At 39.4% G+C, this 22,376-nt stretch overlaps 1 protein-coding gene across 2 annotated transcripts in view; it reads left to right on the top strand.

Annotated features, from left to right (window-relative positions):
• The first annotated feature begins 433 nt into the window (after window positions 1-433).
• Window positions 434-22,376, top strand: part of VCL (vinculin) — a 57,282-nt gene continuing 35,339 nt past the window's right edge. For both annotated transcript variants that reach the window (XM_068198551.1, XM_068198550.1), the window contains exons 1-2: window positions 434-601; window positions 21,451-21,521. In XM_068198551.1, the coding sequence (XP_068054652.1) occupies window positions 434-601; window positions 21,451-21,521 (239 nt within the window). The remainder of the gene's footprint in view (window positions 602-21,450; window positions 21,522-22,376) is intronic.

Below are 22,376 nucleotides of genomic sequence, written 5' to 3'. Positions count from 1 at the left end.
TGGAGGGGGAAGGAGGCTCTGGAATGTTGATGGACGCGGCGTTGCGCCACTGGGAGCGGCGGCCTCGGCTCGGCCATTGGGCGAGGCGGCCGGGGGCGGGAGCCGCGGGAGGGGCGGGTTGTGCCGCTTGAAAAGCCGCCGCCTGGCTGAGGAGCGGCGCCAGTGTGGGGAGGGCGCTGCCAGCGGGTGCCAGGAGGGCAGCGAGTTCGAGTCCCGCCTCCGCGAGCCTGAGCCGGCAGCCGCTTCTCCGTGTGCCGCACTTCGCTCCAGGGCGAGGGTAGCTCGGAGTGGGCGTTTGGTTTCCTATTCTTCCTCCTTTTCCTCTTCGCGCGGAGGCCGCGGCTTTCTCTGTGGGGCGCCAGCCCGCAGGGACAGAGTTTGCCAGGAGTTTGGACTGAGTTCGGGCCCCGGCCCCCCCCACCCAGCCGCCGCCATGCCCGTCTTCCACACGCGCACCATCGAGAGCATCCTGGAGCCGGTGGCCCAGCAGATCTCCCACCTGGTCATCATGCACGAGGAGGGGGAGGTGGACGGAAAGGCCATCCCGGACCTCACCGCCCCCGTGTCGGCCGTGCAGGCCGCTGTCAGCAACCTGGTGCGGGTGAGTAGCGGCGGCTGGCCCGCCTCCTCCGCGCCTTCTGGGAGCGACTTTGGCCGCCGCGGCCGACTTGGGAGTCCGGCGGCGCCCGCCCGCCCCGGGCTGTCGCGGACAGGTGTGCCGGCCCCCGCCCCGCGAGGACCGGCTGGGCCCGGTGCCGGGGCCCGGGAAAGGGTTAAGTTGGAAGGCTGTCTGGACGGACTTCTGCGGCTCCCGCCTGGAAGCCGTCTTCGTTTGTTCCCTCTCCGGCCGGCGAACGAGCCGTGAGAACCGTGCTGCGGAGCAGTGAGTTGTCCCAGCTGCGAGTTGCTTGCCGTCTCGGAGCGAAGAAGCCTTTGCCCACCTGAGGAGCGGCATCACATTAAAGTGCAGTAAAGCGCGGTTGTTGCCGCTGTTCATAGCGCCCCGAAACGCTTCACAGATGGCTCTGATACGCTGTGTGGTTCTTTGCTGCCTAGGAAACTCCTATTTTAAGTGTATGCGCTATAAAAGGCAAAATACTTACTTGGCGTGAGCCTGTCCAAAAAATCCCAAACCCAACCAATAACAAAGCCCAAACCTCCCAGGCATTTGGGTTTCATTTTTAAATCGGTGAGGGTTTGCCATCCTTATCAGTGCAGAAGTTGAGCTGGGACGGACCTGTGGCTTCCAGGCAGAGTCTGGAGCTGTAAATTGTTCTTGTTACTTAGCCTCGAGTATGAGTTACTGTTTGCTTGTGGTAAGCTAAAGGTGACGGAAATCTGGCCTGACTCGTCGACTTCTTGAAAGCGGTTATGCATAGCTTGTCTCTTTTAAGATCTGAGTACTTACAGTATGGACACTGCAGTATGAAAAGTGCAAGTGACTAATACATTTGACATGTTTTAGTCGTATGAGCACTTTTATAATCAACAAAAGAGTAAGGAGCTGTTGCAAGGCAGAAATATTTTCTTTGATATAGAAAGCACTGTGGCATTGCCTACTCTTCTACTCTATTAAGAATTACCTGGTAATACTTACCTTGCACCTTTGTTAAGCTTGTTTACAAATACTGAGTACATTTTTGAACGTCACATGTTCCTTGCTCATTTTGAATCCTGTTGAATTCTGAAGTAATTCCTAGCAAGAAATGCATCTTGCCAGTAAACTTTGCCTTAAAATGGATAGCTATGCAGGTTAAAATACTGTGTCACTGTTAACCAATGTTTGAGTGCACTGAAATCATGAGACTTGTGGGCATAAGAAGCTGTCAAGATGACTAATGTATGTGATGTGTTAATCATGTTTTGGCCTGTACTACTCGCTGCTGCTAGAATAACTTGCCACTTGGAGGTTTTGCAGTTTACTACAGTGTAACTAGGTCTCTTGTTTGCCCTGACTATAAATATTACAGACTGTCTAGAATACTTGTGTTTCTTGCTGACTATAGCAGACACTCATCTTTTTATGAAGAACAATCATTGTGCAGCAATTCACTGATGTAATAGGTGTTTTGGCTGTAAGGGTGTGAAGCCTGTGTGTATGAAATACTTTTCCTTGAAAGGAAGATGTTGGAATAACGCTTTGCTTCTCTGAGCTAACCCTGTAACACTGAGTTGTGTGACTATTTTTCCTCACCCCACCTCTCTCTCAAAAGAAACTTGATCTGATAAAATTTCATTTATTAGAGAAATGCAGAAACAGATTCAGTTTCCTTCTGCAGCTTGCTAATGCTAGCTTGTCTTTCATTTTGGACTGTTTTGGAAGCCTGTTTTTCTCTTCTTGCCTGCTAGTTTGATAAAAGGAAAGATTGTTGAATTATTTTTTGTGTTTATTCACAAAGAGCAAATAGAAGTGTAATCTGAGGTGGTAGTTACCGGGAAGATGCCCTGATCTGTTAAAATACAGCTTTGTCTGTATTAGGAAAAGTGCAAAATTAAAGTTCTGTTTCCTATCTGGAGCTCTGTTTTCAGTGCATTGCTCTGAAGTGTAAAGGTGATTTATGAAACAGCAGTTTCACAGGAGCAGGAGAATTTGTACAGACAGGTTCTCAAATTATGAGCATTCTGGTGGCTTCCCAGGTGACAGCAAAGATGGAGTTATCAGTGCAGCCAAGAGAGCAATGTGGCCGCTGGCTGATTGTGTTGCTTGCTGTCTGCTCAGGGTTCTTAGTGTAGTGTGAGTATCACAAAGTTCATAAAGGAAAGTACTGAGGAGCAGTGAGTTTTTTAGTGATAAATTTTCATATATAGCAGCATTACTCTCCAGCTATAGTAAGGATAGTAAGGTCCAGCCTATAGTAAGGATTCTGCAGTTTAGAAAATGCAGTATTTAATTGATTTAACTATCATGTCTGTGTGTAATTGCTGGTAGCAGTGTTTGAAATTTTGAGACCCATTCTTGTTGAAGGCCTAGAAGATGTCCTGTGAGGGGAAATGGGCTAGGAAATGACTATATGGCTATAAGGGAGGACCTCTGCAATAACTTGAACATTCCTGAGTTGGAGCTAGCACAATACACTATTCAAGATGGAATAGAGGTTGATAGATATGAAAGTCTTACATTAGGACTATTAGATGAGTCTAAAGGGGGGCCTCCTCCTAAATACCCTGACTAGAGATGTCTATAAGAGAACTTTTCCTTTGGCATGCATTTCTGTATTTTCTGTCATTAATGGTTATGCTGTATTTCAAGGTTTGCCTGAAGCCATCTTAAATTATATAGCTTTTTTAATGTAAAGTTTGCATGCTCAAGTGGACCTATCATAGAGATACTGCCTTGTCAGAAGCTAATTGTAAAGTAATCCTGGAGAAGAGATAGTCCAAGTCACTGTTAAGTTAATGAAATAACTAAATCTTTTACAAGTTAGTCATTGCTGTAGTAAAATACCAAAGAAAGACTTGTTTCCAATATGCAACAGTTTGCTTCCACTGCATCTTGATTATTTTGTTGGGAAATAGCTTTTGCACAATGATTCTCAAAATGTTTTGAAGCATTTTGATGAATTTTCTTAACTGTGGGGTGAAGTCCTTGTTGCCTGTGCAAAAATATAATGTGAAGGTAAGCGCCACAAGCTTTTTTACACAGGAAACAACTTTGACTGCAGCCAGGAATTTGAGGGAGAGGCTTCAGATACAACAAGACTATGAATGTACTAAATTGGTCCTTCTTTTAACCAAAAATCTTAATGTTTGTATTGGCTTATATTTGTAGTGGATGTGTGCCTCTTATGGGAAGGTTGGCATTTGGTATTTATTTTATCGAAAAGATGTGACACTGTAAGTCAACAGAAGTGGTGCTATTGGTGGGTAATAGTCAAGGCTACCTAACCAGGTCTGGAATAATTCTGAGCTTGCTAAATATCCTATTAGTTTAGAGGAGAGTGAAATGAAATTGAGTTTTAACTAGTCAAACTTCCCAGGGAGGAAATGAGCCATGTGGTGGTTTTCTAGTTGTTTTATGCTTTTTTCCCCTAATTTTTTGGTTTTCTTGGTTGGTTGTTTTTTTTTTTTGTTTTTGTTTTTTTTAATTCACCAGCCTTTTAGCCTATTTTAAACCCAGGAATTTTAATCAAGGATGGCTGATAATGCAAAAATGGTGAACCAATCACACACATTATATATATCGTTTTATTTCATGGAGGAGAAAAATGATTGCTACTTGCCAGTAGTGAATTTTACAAGGATTTATGTTCAGAACAATGTTATATTATTGCCAAACAGAGAAAGCAAATTCTACTCTGATGTTGTAAGCTCCATAGTGCTTTGTATGGATTCTGGCATATTGTCAGTACAGGCATAGCCTGCTCTGGTCACTTCTCTCTGCTGTTTCAGATGGAGCTGCAGTGTTGCTGTTGCTCTGCCAAATGCCAACAATACCATGGGTGAAGCTGCTGAATTTGACAAATTGGGTTGTAATTCTCTGCATGAAAATTAAGGTAGGAGAAGGGAATTGGGAAGCACACAATTTAAAATATTGGAGCAGGCTCAGCAGCTCAAGGAGGTGTTGGTTTTTCGGAGTCTGGGCTGTTGAACAGGGTCAATGGTCTGAAAGATCTGACCTACGTTAGCTGAGACCAATTGCTTGAGACTTCCCCTGTTTTCATGTCCTTCATTTTCATAGAGCTTGGGGCATCTGAGCAAAGTGACACTCCTATGAAATGCTCATAATGGAAAATTTAAGACACTAATGGTAACTGAGATTTTTAGAACAGAGATCTGCTCTGAAAAAACAGTTCTTTTCTATTTCATGATGCAACTTCTGCCATTCCATCCTCTGTGTTGTCCTTTTATATGTGAATCTGTTTCACAAGTCTCTATATGCATCCAATTTCTATTATATTGTTTTTTAATGAGAAAAATATTGCTTTACTCTCTATTAAATTGCTTATGACCATGTTTCTCAAGAAGGTGTTATTGTTGGATGCTGTGATATGACTTTATTTATCTACTAAGGTTTGGAGGCATATGAAACACTACTGACACCTTTCTGTATCTCAGTTACAAACTGTGACTAGCTAAGTCAGGCCTGTCTAGGTCAGGCTAATCATCAGGAAGGGTCTCTTAGATTATAAATCTCCTGTCTCATAGTCTGGGTTTATCAGATGTTTCCTTTAAGTAGGTCTGGGCCAGGTACTATTTTAAAATGTAAATAAAAGCAGTCTAGCGTAAGATTAAGCTTGACTGGAGATTGTACTTGATGGGAACAAGACCCTGTACTGCTGGGTCAAAGTCATGGGTATCAGAGGTTTTTGTGACTTCCTAAAGTTGAGGTTGGTCTTCTTAAACTACCACCAGCTGAAGCCCACCCCATCTAGGCACAACTAAAACTACCCAGATAGCTCTTAAAACAAATGGAACTTAATACCAGTACTTTGGCAGAGACATAAAGTTTAAACTAAACAAAAGAGTTAACTGTGGGAGTGTTGCGTTTACTGTAGCTATAGCAGCTGTCCTATCCCAGCAGAGGAAGAAGCAGTAATCACCTGAAGGCACTGGCATGTTCTGTCTGCATCCACGGGCCTCTGACAGGTGAGAAGTTGCCTGTGGTTGTAGGGCCATTTGGAAAGGGCTATCCATCTTTCCTGGACAGGCTGTATATTGCCTACTGATACCTGCAAACCATCAGCTTGGAAATCACCTGTATAACGAATTTGTGAAGAATGCAGTCTGCCTTGAAATCCTTGTCATGATTCCAGCAGCAAAAGTCAAATACACGAATAAAGCCTGGAATAAGGAGAAATGGTCTGACTGTTGAGGAGAGTGGATGGTAAAACAGCTTTATCATCCTAAGTTTTCTTTTGGCATAGCTGACGTGCCTGTAACTCAGGCTACAAAGAGAGGAGTGAGCTGTTGTGAGCAGCTTAGGGTTTCTCTTTTTTTGAGGGGAACAGTTAGCTTGCAATATGTTTCTATAGCTTGGAAAAGGATGGAGAAGAAAGGAAAAAGAGAAGCTTTTTTCCTTGCAGAATTTCCTACACAGCACAAAAGATGATACTCAAGGATGTTGTGGTTTTTGCATTTTTCCTTGATGCTTGTAATTTTTCATGGGATATGTATAGATCTGTTCTTCCCCATTTCCAGTTTATTATACTGTTAAATTTTGAAGCGGAAAGAAGTGGTCAAAAGAGCAGATCATCTGAACTCTACAGAAGTCAAACTTAATGACAAGTGAATGAACACTAGTGTAGACTTGAAGATCTCATGAGAGAATGTCTTTTCACTACAGCTTTCTAGGTCTTATCTATGAGTAGTAGAAAACTGATTAGTGTTTTACAAATAATAACGATTTCTTTTTTTATTAGAGCATCCTTCTTCAGTGCACAGCAATTTCTTCAGGGATCATTTACCATATTCTGGGAACTGTAGCCATATGCTCTGAGAAAGTGGATAAACCCCATTAGGGTGTATGTATGGGAGGAGCTGGGAGAAGAGTGATTTATCAGACAGAACTTTGTAATAACAAAAGCACATCATAAACTTCTTTCTTGCTTTTATCTGTTAGGAATCATCTTTACATAAGTGATTAATTAGTTTCTGATTTGAATGGAATAATTTTTGTTCTGTTATTGTGTTTGGGTACTTAATTTATTCTTGCCTCCTCCATCAGCTTTAAAAGGAATCTTTTGTTCTCTCTTCCTTTAAATGTACATAGAGATGTTGAATGTCTCCTCATATGCAGCTTGCTTTTTTGGACATGAAAACTGAGACTGTTATTGTGGAATGGATAGTCTTTAAGTGGCAGTTGGACTAGTAAGTTTCCATATGCTAAGAATCTGGTGAATACCACTCCTGCTTTGAAAAACTTATTAAATGTTTTTTTTTCTGCATAAGTGAAATACACCAGTGTGGGAGGAGTTAAACCCGTGTTAAGGACCAGTGTTTTCAGCAATTTATTCCTCCTGATGTTTTGTAACTTTAGGGAGTAATGTAGTTTTGCTTTGTACTTTGAAACAAGAAGGTATTTTTCTCCACATAGTGATATTGGACTGTAGATGTGGAATTCCTTTTAGAGGTTAATAAAAAATTAACCAAACAAAACATTGGTCAGAAATGTGTACCTTCAGAGCAGAGAGTAATTTGCAAGTGTTTTCCCTTTCCCAATGTAGTTAACATTTGGATGAAGCAAATCTTTGAGAGGACTGGGTTGGGGTTGGATCCAATCAGTGATTCTAAAAATGTGTTAACAAATGTGGTCTTAATGGTAGTTACTGGAAATGATGCCAAATGATTTTTTTTCAAAGGAGGGAGTAGGCCAATCCTGGTCAGTTCTTGCCTTGACTACTGCTGAATTTTGATAGCATCTTTGCATACAGTATTTTTTATCCCTGCTTCTCTGTTGGAGACTTGTGTGTGTTTCTCCAAAGTTCCTGTTTCTGACTGCATTGTCTTACTCTTACTGGCTTGATGCTACTCACACTGAAAAGCAAGTCAGACTGGAAAACTAGACCTTAAGAAACATTGCAATATACAATTTTTTTCTTTTAGTGGCACAAATTCTATCACTTGCTCAGTCAAATGCTGAGAAGCAGTTCTTGATACAGAACTTCACTGCAGCCACAGTTCTTAATTTCTGTGCATTGATAGCCTTCCTAACATTTATCTTTAAACACAGCCATGGGAGTATTATTATTTGAACAGTGAAAGGTCTTATTTTGGTAACTGTATAACTGTTAAATTTTATCCGCTACATTAATTATAATGTTTAGTTGGATAATTTCTTCCTTAATTTTTATGACAAGAGGTGAGAGGGCATTAACTCTAAATATTGTCCTGTAATTGGAGTCTAGAGTAACACCTTGTGTTGAGCCATGGAAATAGACCAGGTGAGTGAATATTGCAACTACCTTCATTTCTGAAGATGCTTTGTGGATACAAGATGACTTGCTGCATGGGGAGATGAAATGATCAAATGAAGGCTGGATCTTCTTTTCAGTTACAGATATTTCACCAATAGGTATCCCTTCCAAACACAAGCTGAGCATCCCAGCAGCTCAAAACTGAGCTGGGAGGGGTGGGGGGGGGGGGTGGGGGGGGAAATTGGGGAATGGCCCTACATTCATAATACTTGGAAGTAGGTCTAGTTTGTCTGTGGAGTAAAACAGGACCTAGTGCATTTGTGAGGATATGAAAGACTGATGAGAGAATCAATAGAGGGATCAAACCTTTCCTTTGCTTACTTTGCCGAATAATTAAAGTCTACTGAGGTATGACTTGTACTTGCCCATATCCTAAGGCTAGAACCAAACACTTGTGTCAAAATATATTGAACAACTCACTTTGTAACATATCTCCTATTCAGAAGTCAGTATTGGTCTGGTGCTTCAGGAGAGCTATTTACAATGTGGATAATGAACAAGGGATAACAATAGTGGCTAATGGAGGGGGACAAAGGCAAAAAACTGAAAACCTCTTCATTATCAAAGCCATTCTAGAGCTTCTGGAACTGTCACCTTGTTGACTCTTAGTTGATGATGATATCTAGCCCTTTCTCTCCCTGAAGAAGTATTGGAACAGTTTCCTAGTATTGTGACTTCATGAGTAGGGTAGGAAACTGATGATTCATGTTGGGTTTCTCCATTAAAGAAAGGAGAAAGAAACAATCTGTTTCTGTTGGTGTTGGCCTAGGATACTTATGAAGAGACCTATTGTAATAATGTTGCATTGCATTTTAAAGCAATGGTTACACCCACAGAATAGCAAATGTAACTTGAGCTTCTTTCAGCAAATACAAATTTTCCTTGTGCCAAGCTTTCATGTTATCTTAGGGACCTGGGATTGCTGAAGGCAGATATTCTCATAAAAGACAGAGGTAAATAAGTCTATGAGTACATAATTTTTTGTGTTGTGGTCAGATATCCACACCTATCCCACAGTGGGCCCACATTTTATCTAGTCCTTATTTTGCTGCTGTATTCACACAAGCATTTTTTGTTGTCTTTCGTGCCCCTCACTAGGTTCAACTCTAGATACATTTTGGGATGGACCCCATCCCTGCGTGGTCAGCTAACATCTCTGTTCTTCCTAGCAGGAGCACAGTTCATTCAGGCAGGCCTCTTGCCACTTGTACTTGTCTTCCTGCTCATCAGGATGAGCCAGCTTGCAGTAGGTGATCCTTGAAAATCAACCACCTCTCCAGAATTTCTTTCTAGAACTGTATTCTGTGTGATTTCTCCAGTTAGGTCCCTCAAGAGCCTAAAGTCGGTTCTGAAGCTCAAGCTCTGATATGTCTAGTTTTTTCCTTTCAGGATTCTTAATTCTACCATCTAATGGTCACTCCCTCTGTCATTGGCATTCCCAATGAATTCTTCCTTGTTTCTAACAGCAGAGCACTTCCTGCCTTCGGCTCCTCAGTCTGTATTTACCAATGAAAGATAATTGGATCTTATAGTCTGTGAAAGGAAAAGTACAGGCAAGCAGTTTTCATATTAAACTGATTTTTTTTTTGTGATGGCATAAGAAGGTTTCATTTCACCTAGCATCATGCTTAATCTTTGACCACAGGTACATGTGGTACATAAATAAAATGGTGAATAGCAGAGCTGAGAAAGTACTGCTTTTGTGAACTTTACAAGCTTTATGCTCAGATATTTGTGTATGCAGCTTAAAATGTTTGGGTATGTTGCAGCTGTTCTGGTGTCATTGCTCAGTGTTTAACTTGGGTTAGTGGGAATAGTAAAATAGTGGTATTCAATTTCAACTTCATTTTAGTAGCTGAACCTTAGCATGAAGTAGACACAAGCCTGCCCCTCCTTAAATGCGGAAAAGCATGCAAGAAAACAGCTATGGTCATTAATTTCGTAAATGAGTATAGCCACAGAAGTGCTATAGTAGGAGTATGAGAAATGGTGGTGAGTGAACTGATGAGTGGCACTCTGGTCACCTTAGTTAAGGCATTGTGTGATGGGAAACTGATGAATGTTCTTAGTCTTTCTTTTTGAATGGGTGCATCAAGATGGGAAGGTTGTTAATGGCTGAGCCAGGAAAGTCCTTATCAACTTCTTGCCCATTCTCATTTTTCAGCCATTTGCCAGGTATCAGCTCTTCAGTTTCAGAAGTCTGACTCTTCTTGTCAAGCAGGGGAGCTGTTAAAAGCTGTCATCTAGAACTTACTTCAATTTAATTGCTTCTTCTCCTGTCTTCCAAACTTTTCCTGAATTTTCAGGAGGCTGCATATTGCAACTGTTTTAGATGAGGGAAGCATTAATAAAACTTCCTTCTCTTATGCACATTTTGTTTTGTTCACCTGAACAAATACTTGCCAGAAGGAGCAGAAACTAACTTCAACTAGACTGATAGTCAGTACATGTGAGAACAGATATGTTGTGAGCTGTGAGCATTTTTGGGTGGATTTGATTTCTGGTGACCACAAACTTACAGTTAGAACAAATGGACTTCTTATAAATGAGTATGGTACCTGTCTGTTCATAGGCAATGAATGGTTAAGCTCTTCAGTGCAAAATGGGATATAGTAATATATAACTGAGTGAAAAAAATAATGTGTTAATTGTATGCAAGCTGACATGTTCAATCTTCCTATTTAAACTCTGGAAACCTTGTAAGTTGCGAACAGACATTTGTGTATTTGCTTAAGGGAGGTTTTTAATACTGAAGTATGTGGTGCACTGAATATTTATCTTAAGAGTTATCACTAGAAAAAGATTGCTGCATCAAGCACCCAGATGGAAGTTTAACTTGTTTTGGTGTGCCTGTTTGTTATTAAAATTATAGGGGTTTGTGTTACTTTGGTCAAGATAAATCACAAAAGGTGCTTCACATTTCAGCCTCTGAGTGTGTATATAGGTGTCTATTTGCCCTTCAGCTAAGTCTTCAAAAGCTTCTGTTTTTATACTTTATAAGAAGTTTTCTTCCAAGTACTGCTTTTTCAAATTACTACATACTCCTTACAGGTTTTTAGGTGAGCTAACAAATTAAACTGGCTAGTGTTTGGACTACAGTAATAATCACTTTCACGAGCGTGGCTGTCTTTGCAGCTTTTGCAGCACAATAGTTATGCTGAGTAACAGACGAATAAATGGGGTTTCTCTGGAACTAGAGAGTAGTAGCAAAAAGGTCACTTTTTATTTAGCTTGCCCTGGTACAATGGCAAAAAAATCGATTGTGAAGGCCTAGTAATTGCCAAACCACTGGCTTAACTGTAGCAAGTGAAGTGTTCTTTGAGGCTTTGCCACACCTATAAAATTCTCCTTTTTTCTCAAGAAAATCAAAGCATGGTGAATGGGAACCTCAGTAAATTTTAGATAGGTTCCACTTCAACTTTAGTTTTTCTCTGTGTTAAAAAAAACCAAACCAAAACAAAACAAAAAACCCACAAACCATAATAGCATGGCATTTCTTTAATTTTTCTTTAGTTCATGCTGGCAAAACCTTCATTCCTTACCTCTCAGACTGGATTCCACTGGCACTTGAGCTGTCAGACCAGCTGAGCCTAGCCCACTGCCCATGCAGCAGGAAGACAGGAATGTATGATTTTTTTTTTTCCTCTTCCTGGCTTGATATCTGTGATGATTGTAGTTCCTGTCTAGTAGCTAGTATAGAAGCTTCATCTCTAATATATTTATTTCAACAAGATTTAAAGACTTTTTCATTAATGTCTGTTAAAATTGTAAGAGGAATTTAACAGTTAGAAATGGGTGGCCCTTTACTATATTTCTTCTGTTGTGGAGTTGATTTGTTAACCTTCTTGTAATGTGACACAGTTTATGGTTAACTGTTGTATGTGAAATGGATAGTATTGTGTGTTTGTAGAGTGCAAAGCAAGATGGAGTTCTAAGATGCTAACAAATTGCAGTGAAGAAAAAAAAACCTGTTTTAAAGAAGCTGAACTTTCTAATGTCTTTTTGATTAAATGTCAAATTTAAGTGTTTGTTTTAAGAGCAGTTTATAGAGGCTTTGCTTCTCTACAGCTTCTGAACTAACAGTGACTAGGTTTATTCCTTTTGTATGCAAGAGGTGAATCCAGGCTTTGACCGGCTTTGCTAATCATGGGAACTTAACTAAAGAAGCAGTTTTAGCCTACATATTTATGTGGCACTGGACTGTAATCTTCGAGTTGCTTGCTTATATTACCTAATTTTCCCTCATAGTATTGAGAGAATTGGGTGTAGCTCTAACGTGAAGCTACTACTGATAGAGTCTGTCTATCCTGTCAAGCATGTGCAAAATGCACTGCCTACAATGGCAGGGCCAGACAAATCCATTAGTATAAAGAACTGTCACAGATTTCAGTATTATGTGAGCTAGGCTTTCCAATAGGGACTGCAAGGGCAGGAGTAATGCTTTCGTAATGGTTTAGTTGGGTGAACATAGAGAAATAAAATGTATATTAATATTAGTCCAAAACATTGATTTAGAAGTAGGGTGGCTTCTGCAGTGATTTGGGTGGAAATAAGTTTTAACAGCTGGATGCTGCCCATAAAAGTGGCTAAGAGTAAATTCTAGATGCATGGAAAATAATAATTGTTGTGAGAGAAATTGTTGTGTAGAATGAGTTCAATGATAAAAATTCTCAATAGAATCAGTGACAACTAGGAATTGGATTACACTACTCTTACTGGTTATGTCATCCCTTAGTAAAAGACTTTTACTACACTGATAAGGTTTGCTTCTATGCCATAATTTATAAGCTTTTACTACAAAAACCCCAAACTCTTAGTCTCTTCAAAGTATATTGTTTTTCAGTGTGAATCAAAGAAATAGCAATTGCTATTGAAAGTAATTGGTTTTAAATGTTTAAAACATGATAGTGATATATGAACATATAGTAAGCTTAAGATTTAAAAATTAATTTTAATAGCTGAATGAGTCTCCATCTAACTTGGAATTAATGCTGTATCAGACACTACTTTGGCTTCTAATGTTCGCTATCAGCTCTTTCTGCTGAGTGGCTGCTTTTTAATGCTTTGCAAATTCTTTATGGTGACTCCACATGTAAGCAGGTAATCTTCTACATGCTGAATTGCTTGCAGAGCTGGTCGTGAGCACTGAAAGCAAAATCAAGCTGAGAAATAATCACATAATATCAAGTTTCTGATGCGTGTTTTCAATGGTGCTGTGAATGAGTACTGTCCCTTGGAAAACAGCCTACCATATCTAGTTAAATGCTCTTTAAAGTAACTAGACTCTGTTGTAGCTAATTAGAAGATTTCCTTTAAAATGTGAGCAATAATTTACACCATGAACTTAGTGTACACTAGGAATAGCTGTTAGTGAAGTAAAGTGAGACTTAGAAAAGCCAAATTGTCCAGTGTGCTACAGAAGGTGGATAATTGCAGAAGGTGGATAATTGATAGAACACTGTGTAGCATGTATCTCGCTGGTCAAGATACATTTGCTGTTGCAGAGCTTATGCCAAAAGATTTAATGCTGTGAATTTCAGTTGCTTCAGTCATATATTGCTGAACATGTGAAGATATTTTCAATATATTAAAAACATAGTGAAAAAATATTACTTTATCAATAAAAGAATTCTAGATTGTTGGGGAAGATGAAATAGGAAAACCTTATAAATATGGTTGCCTGGCAAAAGATTTGGAAAATACAGACATTGAGATGAGAACTAGATTTGAAATAACAAACCTTGACTGCTGAATAACTAGAAAACAATAGTATAGCCAGGTTGAAAGCAATCCCCCCTTCTGATTAAACAATGCCCTTTACCTGCAGATAGGTCCAAAGGTCAAATGGAATGCTCTGTCTCACCCCCAATGTATGGTTCATCCCACACCTGTGACCCTCCCCTGAAGTATCAGGTATCTGTGACCCCATTGGCCCAAGTCCTGCTCCAGCCCACCTTGAAGCCCCCTGATAAGGTGTGCCCGAGGGACCGGATGCTCTCTTGGACCTTCCCCTGGGACCCTCACCTGGAACCCTCGCTCCCTCTCTCTCTCCCTCTCTCTCCCTCTCCCTCTCCCTCTTTCCCTGGGCCTGCCACGAGTTGCGCCTGGCAACTCCAAGCAGGGCCTTTCCCCCTTTTAATAAACCACATCTTCTAAGACCTGACTTCAGAGATCTCTCATCCATCCAAACCGTCCTGGAGTCTCACGCTCTCTACACTAGATGAGTGGTTTTCTGTTTTCCTGCAGGGAACCATTCCTGCCATGAACTTTAGGGGGGGGAAAAAATCTGATCTCTGGAACCGCTGATGCTCTAGGACGGAGCTGATAAAGGAAGTAGTGCCACTCTTTCTGTGGAAGAGGGAAAAGTCACAAGTTTACAAGTCGTAAAAGCATATAACAACTGGAAGATCCTAAAATTCAGGGCCTACATTTTCAGTTGTGGCATATTAAAATGCTTCGTTTAGGTAGCAATACCTGTCAAATCAGCAGTGTTTTCAAAAACTAAGATGGGTTATAAAAGGTAACAACTGATTTTGTAGTTAATTGGCAAAGGGAAATTAAGGCACTTCTACTGGACATCTGCCTTGTAGCTGATACAGTCAGTTACTACATCAGTAATTTCAGATGCAGAACAGTAGAGAAAAACTGCCCTACTGTTTTACATTTGAGAGTTACTCAAGAAGTAATAGAAAACACATTTTTGTCTTCTTTTTTTTTTTTAACTTCTTGAATATCTGTGCTGACATGTGGTAAGTGGAATACTAGCTTATGTTGTGGTCTTTGTAACAATAAGTTAGTTTATCCTTCTGATGAAGGAAAAAACTGACTGGGTGGACTCGGTTAGTTATTGTCTATGTGTAGCTATAACTTGGATTGGTTTAGAGATGCTGCAATACAATATTTATCTGTATCAGATTCTTACAGGCAGCCCTGCTGTATCTGGAACCAAATCTGCCTTCCACTTGATATGATCTGCACACTTCCTATGATGACACTTCTTACTATTACTCTCTTGCCAACAGCACCAAAAAGCCTCAAGATTAGTAAACTTTCTGGATGCTTCTACTTGACTTTACACTTGAAGTGCTGGGAGACAGGATGCATCTGAGTTACTGGAGCATGATGGAGATCCTCATCCTCCAAATCCTCTGCAACATGCAGATATTAGAATATTGTCAAAGATGGTGTAAATCTACGAACAGAATCATGGTGTTTGGTTTCTTGTTGTTCATTATCTGAATAATGAGAACTTAGTTTCAAAATCATGTTATGTTTTAGTACAGTACTAATATGTGTATGCACATGCAGCAGGATTTATGTTAAGAGGTGCTCTGAATTTCTTGACACAGATCTGAGTACATGGAAATGAACTGGAAGAGCTTTTGGAGCCTGCAATGCTGTTAATATGTGGTGCTGTCTTTAGATTTTCTTGTAAAGAAAGCTGTTTGCAGCTCTCAATCTCATTTCTAGACTACAGTTGTTGTATCTTATTTTTCCTGATGAGTTTTGTAAATGCCCAAGGGTTAGAGATTACTTACATGAATTAGGTTATTTGAAGTAGAGTTATAATGTTCTGAAGTAATTTTAATTTGAAGTACTGGTTTGCAAAAATAAACCCTTCTTTTGATAAAATAACTAATTTCCAAATTATAATAGTTCTGTTAAAAATATCACATAATGTGTTTACTTAACTTCTGTGAAGTTAATCCTGTAATGAGCCAAACCATCCGGGCCTCAGCTCTGTACTGGAAACAGAGTTAGTAGGTACTAGCAGCATGAAGAAATCTTTTGGTATCCAAATGATGTTACTTTCTATTTTCCATATGTTTCTTGTTTCATAGTTCTGTATTTTATGTGGACAACAGGATTTCCTTAACTTTAAGCCAGTTAAATTTTTCTTAATCATCAATGCAGGCAGGTAGGTCAGTTTGCTGCTGCTGGGGACCAAATGGCTGATGTTTCCTAATTTGTTTGCCAGATGACTTTGGAATTGTACCCTGCTATGGCTGGAATGCAGTCTGCAGGGCAATCTTGAGAAAACCAGGAGTCAGGACACAGCTTCCATGCTGGCTGAAAGGACAAGGGGACGGGCTCTGATTCACCAGTCTCTTCAGCATTGTGCCTGGCTTCAAGCCAGGGTTGGGACTGTTTCACTGCTGGGATATGTGTGTTGTTAATGTGGTGTAAACTAAAAGCAGGAGAAGCATTTAGCTGCACGTTTCTTTGGACTTCTTTCCATCTCTAATGGCATTGGCCTGTTCACCTACAGAGAAGTAGAAAACTAAAGCTTCTTAAACCAATGGTAAACTCGCTGATTGTAAGTGACATATCAATCCTATTTGTAATTCAAAACAAGATGAGTAGAATGATGAAGAGATTGGGAATTTGCTTTGTTAAAGGCTTCTGAGAGTCTTTGAAGGAAAAACAAAAGTGAGAAGGATAAGATTGTGAGGAGTGACCTGTACACCTGTTCACTTTGATTTTTCTAAAAACACTTCAACATTGCTTCACTTTTCTGTTCAGAGTTTGCAAATGTCCTGTCTTTACTGGAAGCTGGTTGTATATGACAATTTTTGAGTGACTTGTAAATTCAGATGAGACAAAGTAATTTCATGATGTACCCCAAAGCTGTTTGACTTGCATCTGACAAAGTTTGGTGCTAGGTTCCTATGCCAGGATGTACACAATCCTGTTTTGACAGATTTACCATATGGATTATGGCAGCTAAGGGTTAGGGCATGATAAACATTCACTCTAACACCTGTATTTCTAAAAGAGCTGAGTGAAATAGATAGGAATACCAACAACTGGATCTTCTTGGCAGTGTGTGTAATGACAGTGCAATCAGAATCCTGTGACTGATAAGAACAAAGGTAAACAGCCAAGTCCTGTTTTGTTACTCTTTCCTGCCAGAGCGTCTTCCAAAAAGCTTTCCATGTAATTGGGCTCTGATGACTGGTTTCACAAAAGGAAAACTTGAACAATTGAAAAGTACTTACTGAGCCCTTGCCACTTCTGAAGCCACTGAGACAAACTGGTCTCTGAAGCAGAGTGGGATAAAGGGCCTCTGTCTAGGCCTCCAGTGGACAAGCCTTGTCCAAGGAGTGAACTCTGAAAGGTATAGGATTCACAACTGGATATCATAAATTGCCTTACGTTGTCGTGTGTGAGTAAGAACCCTCATTATGGAACCTGAATTAAAAAGTCTTTCATGAGGATTTATTTCTCTCTGCCCATGTATTTTTTCAGTCCAGACTGAAATATGTCATCTATGCCAGCAAGGAGTTAGCATAAATTTTGTGTAACTTTGGCTTGCTTCTAGCTCAACTTGATTCTTAGTTCCTAGTCATAATATCTAGGTTAGTTTTACTTTAAGATGCAGGATGTGTGGAAAGTACTGTTAATTCCATTTTGAGATGGATTCTAGATGTGGCTGTGCAATGTAGAGACTGTTGTCACTGTAGAATTAAAGCAAATACTTTATTTTTTCAGGATAGACATCTAAAGAAATTTGTGAAGAAGTTGCAGGGAACTTGATAGGACTGAACTGGTGAATAAGAAGGTTTTGATTTGAGATTTAATACTCCTACTTTTGTGTCACAATCCTTACTGAAAGCAAGACATGGATGAATACATTAACCAGGGAGCGGATTTTTATTGAGTTGTCTTCTGGTAAAACTGCTCTTACAGCATATGGACTTAGATCCCTTTGTGTGGCACTTGGGTTTGTCAAGCAAAACTCAATACTGCAGTTTATTTCTTGGGGGAGCCGTGGGGGTAACAGCCAGGGCTGTTCTGTGTTCACTGGATGATGGTGAAGGAATATTTTTATACTCCTTGCTAAAATGATGGATGCTTTAAATTAAGCTTCTGGAACATTGCAAGAACTAATTCTTCTAAGGTCATATTCCCTTTTAACAGGGGAAATCATATAAGCTGTGAGGAAAATGTCTCTTCCAGCATTTGGCAAATTGTCAAACTAGTATTGTCAACAGAGGCATTGAGAGGAATCTTTGTTTAAAAAAATAAATGAAATGACCCTTAAACAATACACTTTGAACTCCCACCTTAATTAGTTTTGTTCTATTTGATGTGATATGTGCAGTTTTTACTTTCATGCTGCAAAAGTAAAAAGAGCTAGATATTACTGGGTGCTTGTCTGTTTAAAGTAACTCTCATAGAATTACAGAAGATGAAATTATTTCTCCTCACTGAACAGCTGTTTGCTTGTATCTAGCAGGCTAAGAATGTGAGCAAGGGACCTTGTTTTATTTTTCCTGCAGAAGAAGCAGATATGACAAAAAACTGCAAAACTGCTTGTAAGGAAGAAACTTGGCCTGATGAAAACCTTTTCTTCTTTCTTTTCCATTAAGAAAATTCTCCACATCAGAAAGCTTAAAGTATACTGGTTTTCTACTAATCAGTGGCAAATAGAACTTGCAGGAGACTGACAAACAAGGTTAAAAGCAGGAGCAGGAAATCTCAATCTCTTCCTCCTGCTTATAGATAACTACATTCCTAGAAAGTTTTTCAGTGGCCATATATGCCCTCTGACTTTTGTGTGTCCCATTTCCTTTCAATTTCTTGACTTGTCTGCCTCTTTTGCTTTTTTGAGCAGGGAGCAAGAAGGAAAGTAGCTCACTCTTTATTCAACTGATTTGTCTGTAATCTCCAAAGAGTTTGGAAGTTAATGGGGGTAGAAGCTGTAACTAGGAAACTGTCTTAGTCAGGTTTGCTTGAGAGCTCTCCTTACTCTGTAATGTGCAGTGTTGAAATTATGGTTATTTTAGTGTGTTAGTCAGGGTAGTTTCTTTGGAACCATGAGTAAGTGCCACTCCAACACTGTGTAATAGCAGAAGCTTCTGTATCACTCTGTCACTTCCCAATAAGTTAAGATAATTTTAGGAGGTAAGAATATCCAAAACCCAAACAGGAATCCTGTCATTTTCTTCTACATGTGTATTGTTGGCTAGAAATAAAATGTTTCTCAGATGATTGTTTTATATTAGCCTGAAGCTGGACAAACTACCCGACTGAAATAAGGAATGTGTAGATACTGCATCCTCAGGGAAAAAAAAAAATCCTCATTTTCTTGGTATTGGACTGTGAAGAGGGTAGTTGTTTCCTTGTGTTATACTGCAATGTGTCCAAAACTTGCTTAGGCCATGTAAAGTTCAATCTGAAGAAACAGGATCTTGTGAAAATTAAGTAGGAAACAAAGCAACAAAAACCCCTAACCACAAAGCTAGGAGGGCAAACCCACTAAACTTTTTTGAGGATGTATATTTTTACTCATTAATGTCTTCATGTTTTTAGACTTTTCCTGTTAAATGTTATGTGGAGTACATTTGTTTTTACATGCCATTTCTATACCTTGGCTACAACTGCAGAGAGCAATAAACGGAAAGGTTAAATAACAGCCATGCAAGCAAGGTTTTATATTTAAACAAGTTCAGGAGTACATTCTGTGTTGGTGCTTAAAACAAGGTTGAAAGTCCTTTTTACTAGAAAGGTAGTGGACCTTTTCAATTGATGCATCATTGAAGCTGCTTGAAATCCTGTGTCCCTTCTGTGGTGTACAGTACTGAGGATATGGATGGACTTAGAAGAGAGATGCCTTTGAGTTTAGGACAGTTTTTTTGAGGTTGAAAATCTCCACAGAAAAATCCCAAACAACACAAGAGGAGTTGACTCATACCTATGTTACTTCTATTTGAAGATTAAAGATAGCTATATAGCTACTCTTCTAGCTATAGCAAAAAAATCCATATATGTATATGTGCATCTGTAGACATATAAAGTGGATATACATCTGCCTACAAGTAGTTGATAATGCTGCTTTGATTACTGAACCTAGACCTATCCTTTTATAGGGGAGACTTATCCTTTCTAGATTGAGTGATTAAATGTTTTCTTTATGGTCTAATGCACGTGGCCAGTATAAAATAACAATTGCTAAAGTGACTGTCTAAACTTGAAGTGCCCCCCATGTTGTAAGCTTTATTTTTTTGCATTCTTTAAAGTTATACTTTTTTCAGTATACTCAGTTGTATGCAGGTTGGTACAGCTGCAGGAAAATAAATCTTGAAGGCATGGTTCTTGTAAATAAAGTATTGCTCTTAATTTTTACCTGGTGAGAATCTTTTGTGTAACAATGTCTAATCCAGAGTTACTGGGAATTATTAAGTTTTTTTGTGTTATCTTGATCATGCACATATCCGTGCAAACATGTGAGAAATATAAAGAATGTGTTTCCTGAATGCAGTGGAAATAATTAGAACAAAGCAGGCATATTCTCTGGTGGGTCATGAGATACATTTAGAATCTTGCTCCTGAGGCATTGCCATGAAGTTCAGTAGTCAAAGCAACACTGTGCACTAGGACAGTGCATGACAGTTGATAAACCTACTGTGAACACAAGAGACAGAAACCTACCATAAAATTCTTTAAGATCTTTAACCATATAGATATTTAACTTTTTTTGCCTGTTCATTACTTTTAAGTATCTCTGTGGCTAATTGAGAGTGTAGTACTAATAGATTTCCAAGAAAAAAAAATAGTAAGCTAGGCTCAGTCTGTTTGAAGTAAATAAAATGATCAGGCTAATGGACTTCTGTGAAGTTCCTCTGAAAAGGAGCAGACCAGGGAGACAGTTTTTGGCAAGCAGCAAAAATTTGCAAGGAAACAGTGGTTGTGGAAGGCTGTACAGCATTAGAATTGGCAAGTGCTGTGCATACTGACACACTGTGTCTTCTGTCCAAACCCAGTGAATCCTTAAGCACCAGCTGATCAGGGATTTTCAGGGCTATCTTGTCTAGCTTGAGCAGGTCTGGCAGCTCTTAACACAAAGTGGTGTCTGGTTTAAAGACCTTCTGCTTTGCGATGCCTTTCTGAATAGCTTATTCAGCTGGAAAATACAGCGAACAAAGGAGCTGGAAATATTTTGTCAAGTTGGTGATCTCACAGTTCAGAGAGTCAGCTACCAATTATAAAGACTTCTATTGTGTAACACAAGAGCTAGTGTATAGAAAGCTCCAGATCTTACTCTCGTTCTTTATTGGCTTCTGCATAATTATTTTTTGCCTAAAGGATGGTGTGGATGTGGGGTGCATTCAGAGTAATTAACTACATTTTTCTAATAGACTAAGTTGCTAGCAAAAGGAGGGTAAATTTTTTTATCTTTGAATTTGATTTCTGACTTGTGGAGATTAGGACCGAGGGAAACCTTCAGAGATTAATTTTTTTATGACTAAGTGCAGGAAAAAAATAGTGTTGTTTCTATAGAGAGTCGGAAAAGGGAGAAGTGTGTGTTGGTGTGTCCTCATTTAATTTAGTAGAGATGTTGATAGGAAACAATTTGTTTCTACAGCATTAAGTTAACCACAGTATACAGTGATCTCAAAAGTAGACACAGCAACAGGAACCTGGTGAAAGGAGCTGTCATTAGTACAAAGCAGTTTCTTTTTTATTTCACTATTTGCTTTTATCTGGCCTTGACATTGAAATTTTGATTCTTTATGTCTTTTTTCTCCTGCAGGTTGGAAAAGAGACTGTGCAGACAACAGAAGACCAGATCTTGAAAAGGGATATGCCACCAGCATTTATCAAGTAAACTAATTTTATTGTAAATTTTGTATTGTGCATACAGGAAACCTGTTCCAGTGTCAGGAACAACCTCTTTGGCAGCAGGGATTTGTCTTATATATGACTATATATATGGTATTTCTTCCTTTAAAAATAATTACAAAAATGAATCAAGGTAATAATGGTACTTAGCTGTGTGCTCCTGCAGGTTTGCCTGAAGTGTCAGAGAAATGTGGTGTCTCAATCTTTTTCTATTTATTTGGCTGATGGGAAAATGTGGATTTGTCAGTATAGGCAGATGATAGCATAACTGCCTGGAAATCTAAGACATTTGAAGAGCAGTGACTTACTGCAGACAGTGTAGTGGACAGTCCCCTTACAGCAGACATTCTTAATTCTATGTCTTGGTGTAAAGGACAACCGGCTTTCTCCTTCTGTTGCCTTAAGCCTGAAAATGATACATCACACCTTGTTGTGGAATTCCCAAGCCGCTTATTGCCACCTGACAGACTTCTTTTGAAGTAACTCTCTTCTACAATCTGCTACCTTTAGGAACCTCTTTGTTAGCATTATCCGCTATATACAGAATTTCTGAGTATTTTACTGTTCCTTCCAAACACCAAACAGGCAGATAGTCAAAACAAGAAAGCATTGAGACAGCTAGGAAAATAATAAAAGGGAGAAGGGAGGTGATGTCTAAAGAGAAAATTTATGGTAGGCAGTGAATAAGGGTTTAGTTTATTGCATTGTAGGGTGACAAAATGAATTATTAAAATAATGCTTAGGACCAGATGGTATTAGCATATGAGTTGAAGAATTAAAGAGCTGAAGTAGTCTGTCCCTTGAGACCACCAGTATGTCAATCAAAGTGATGCTACA

Source organism: Anomalospiza imberbis, chromosome 8, assembly GCF_031753505.1.
Source record: "Anomalospiza imberbis isolate Cuckoo-Finch-1a 21T00152 chromosome 8, ASM3175350v1, whole genome shotgun sequence".
In the NCBI taxonomy this organism is placed as follows: Eukaryota; Metazoa; Chordata; class Aves; order Passeriformes; family Viduidae; genus Anomalospiza; species Anomalospiza imberbis.
The sequence above is the reverse complement of the archived record's forward strand: the minus strand, read 5'-3'. Positions and strand labels throughout refer to the sequence as shown.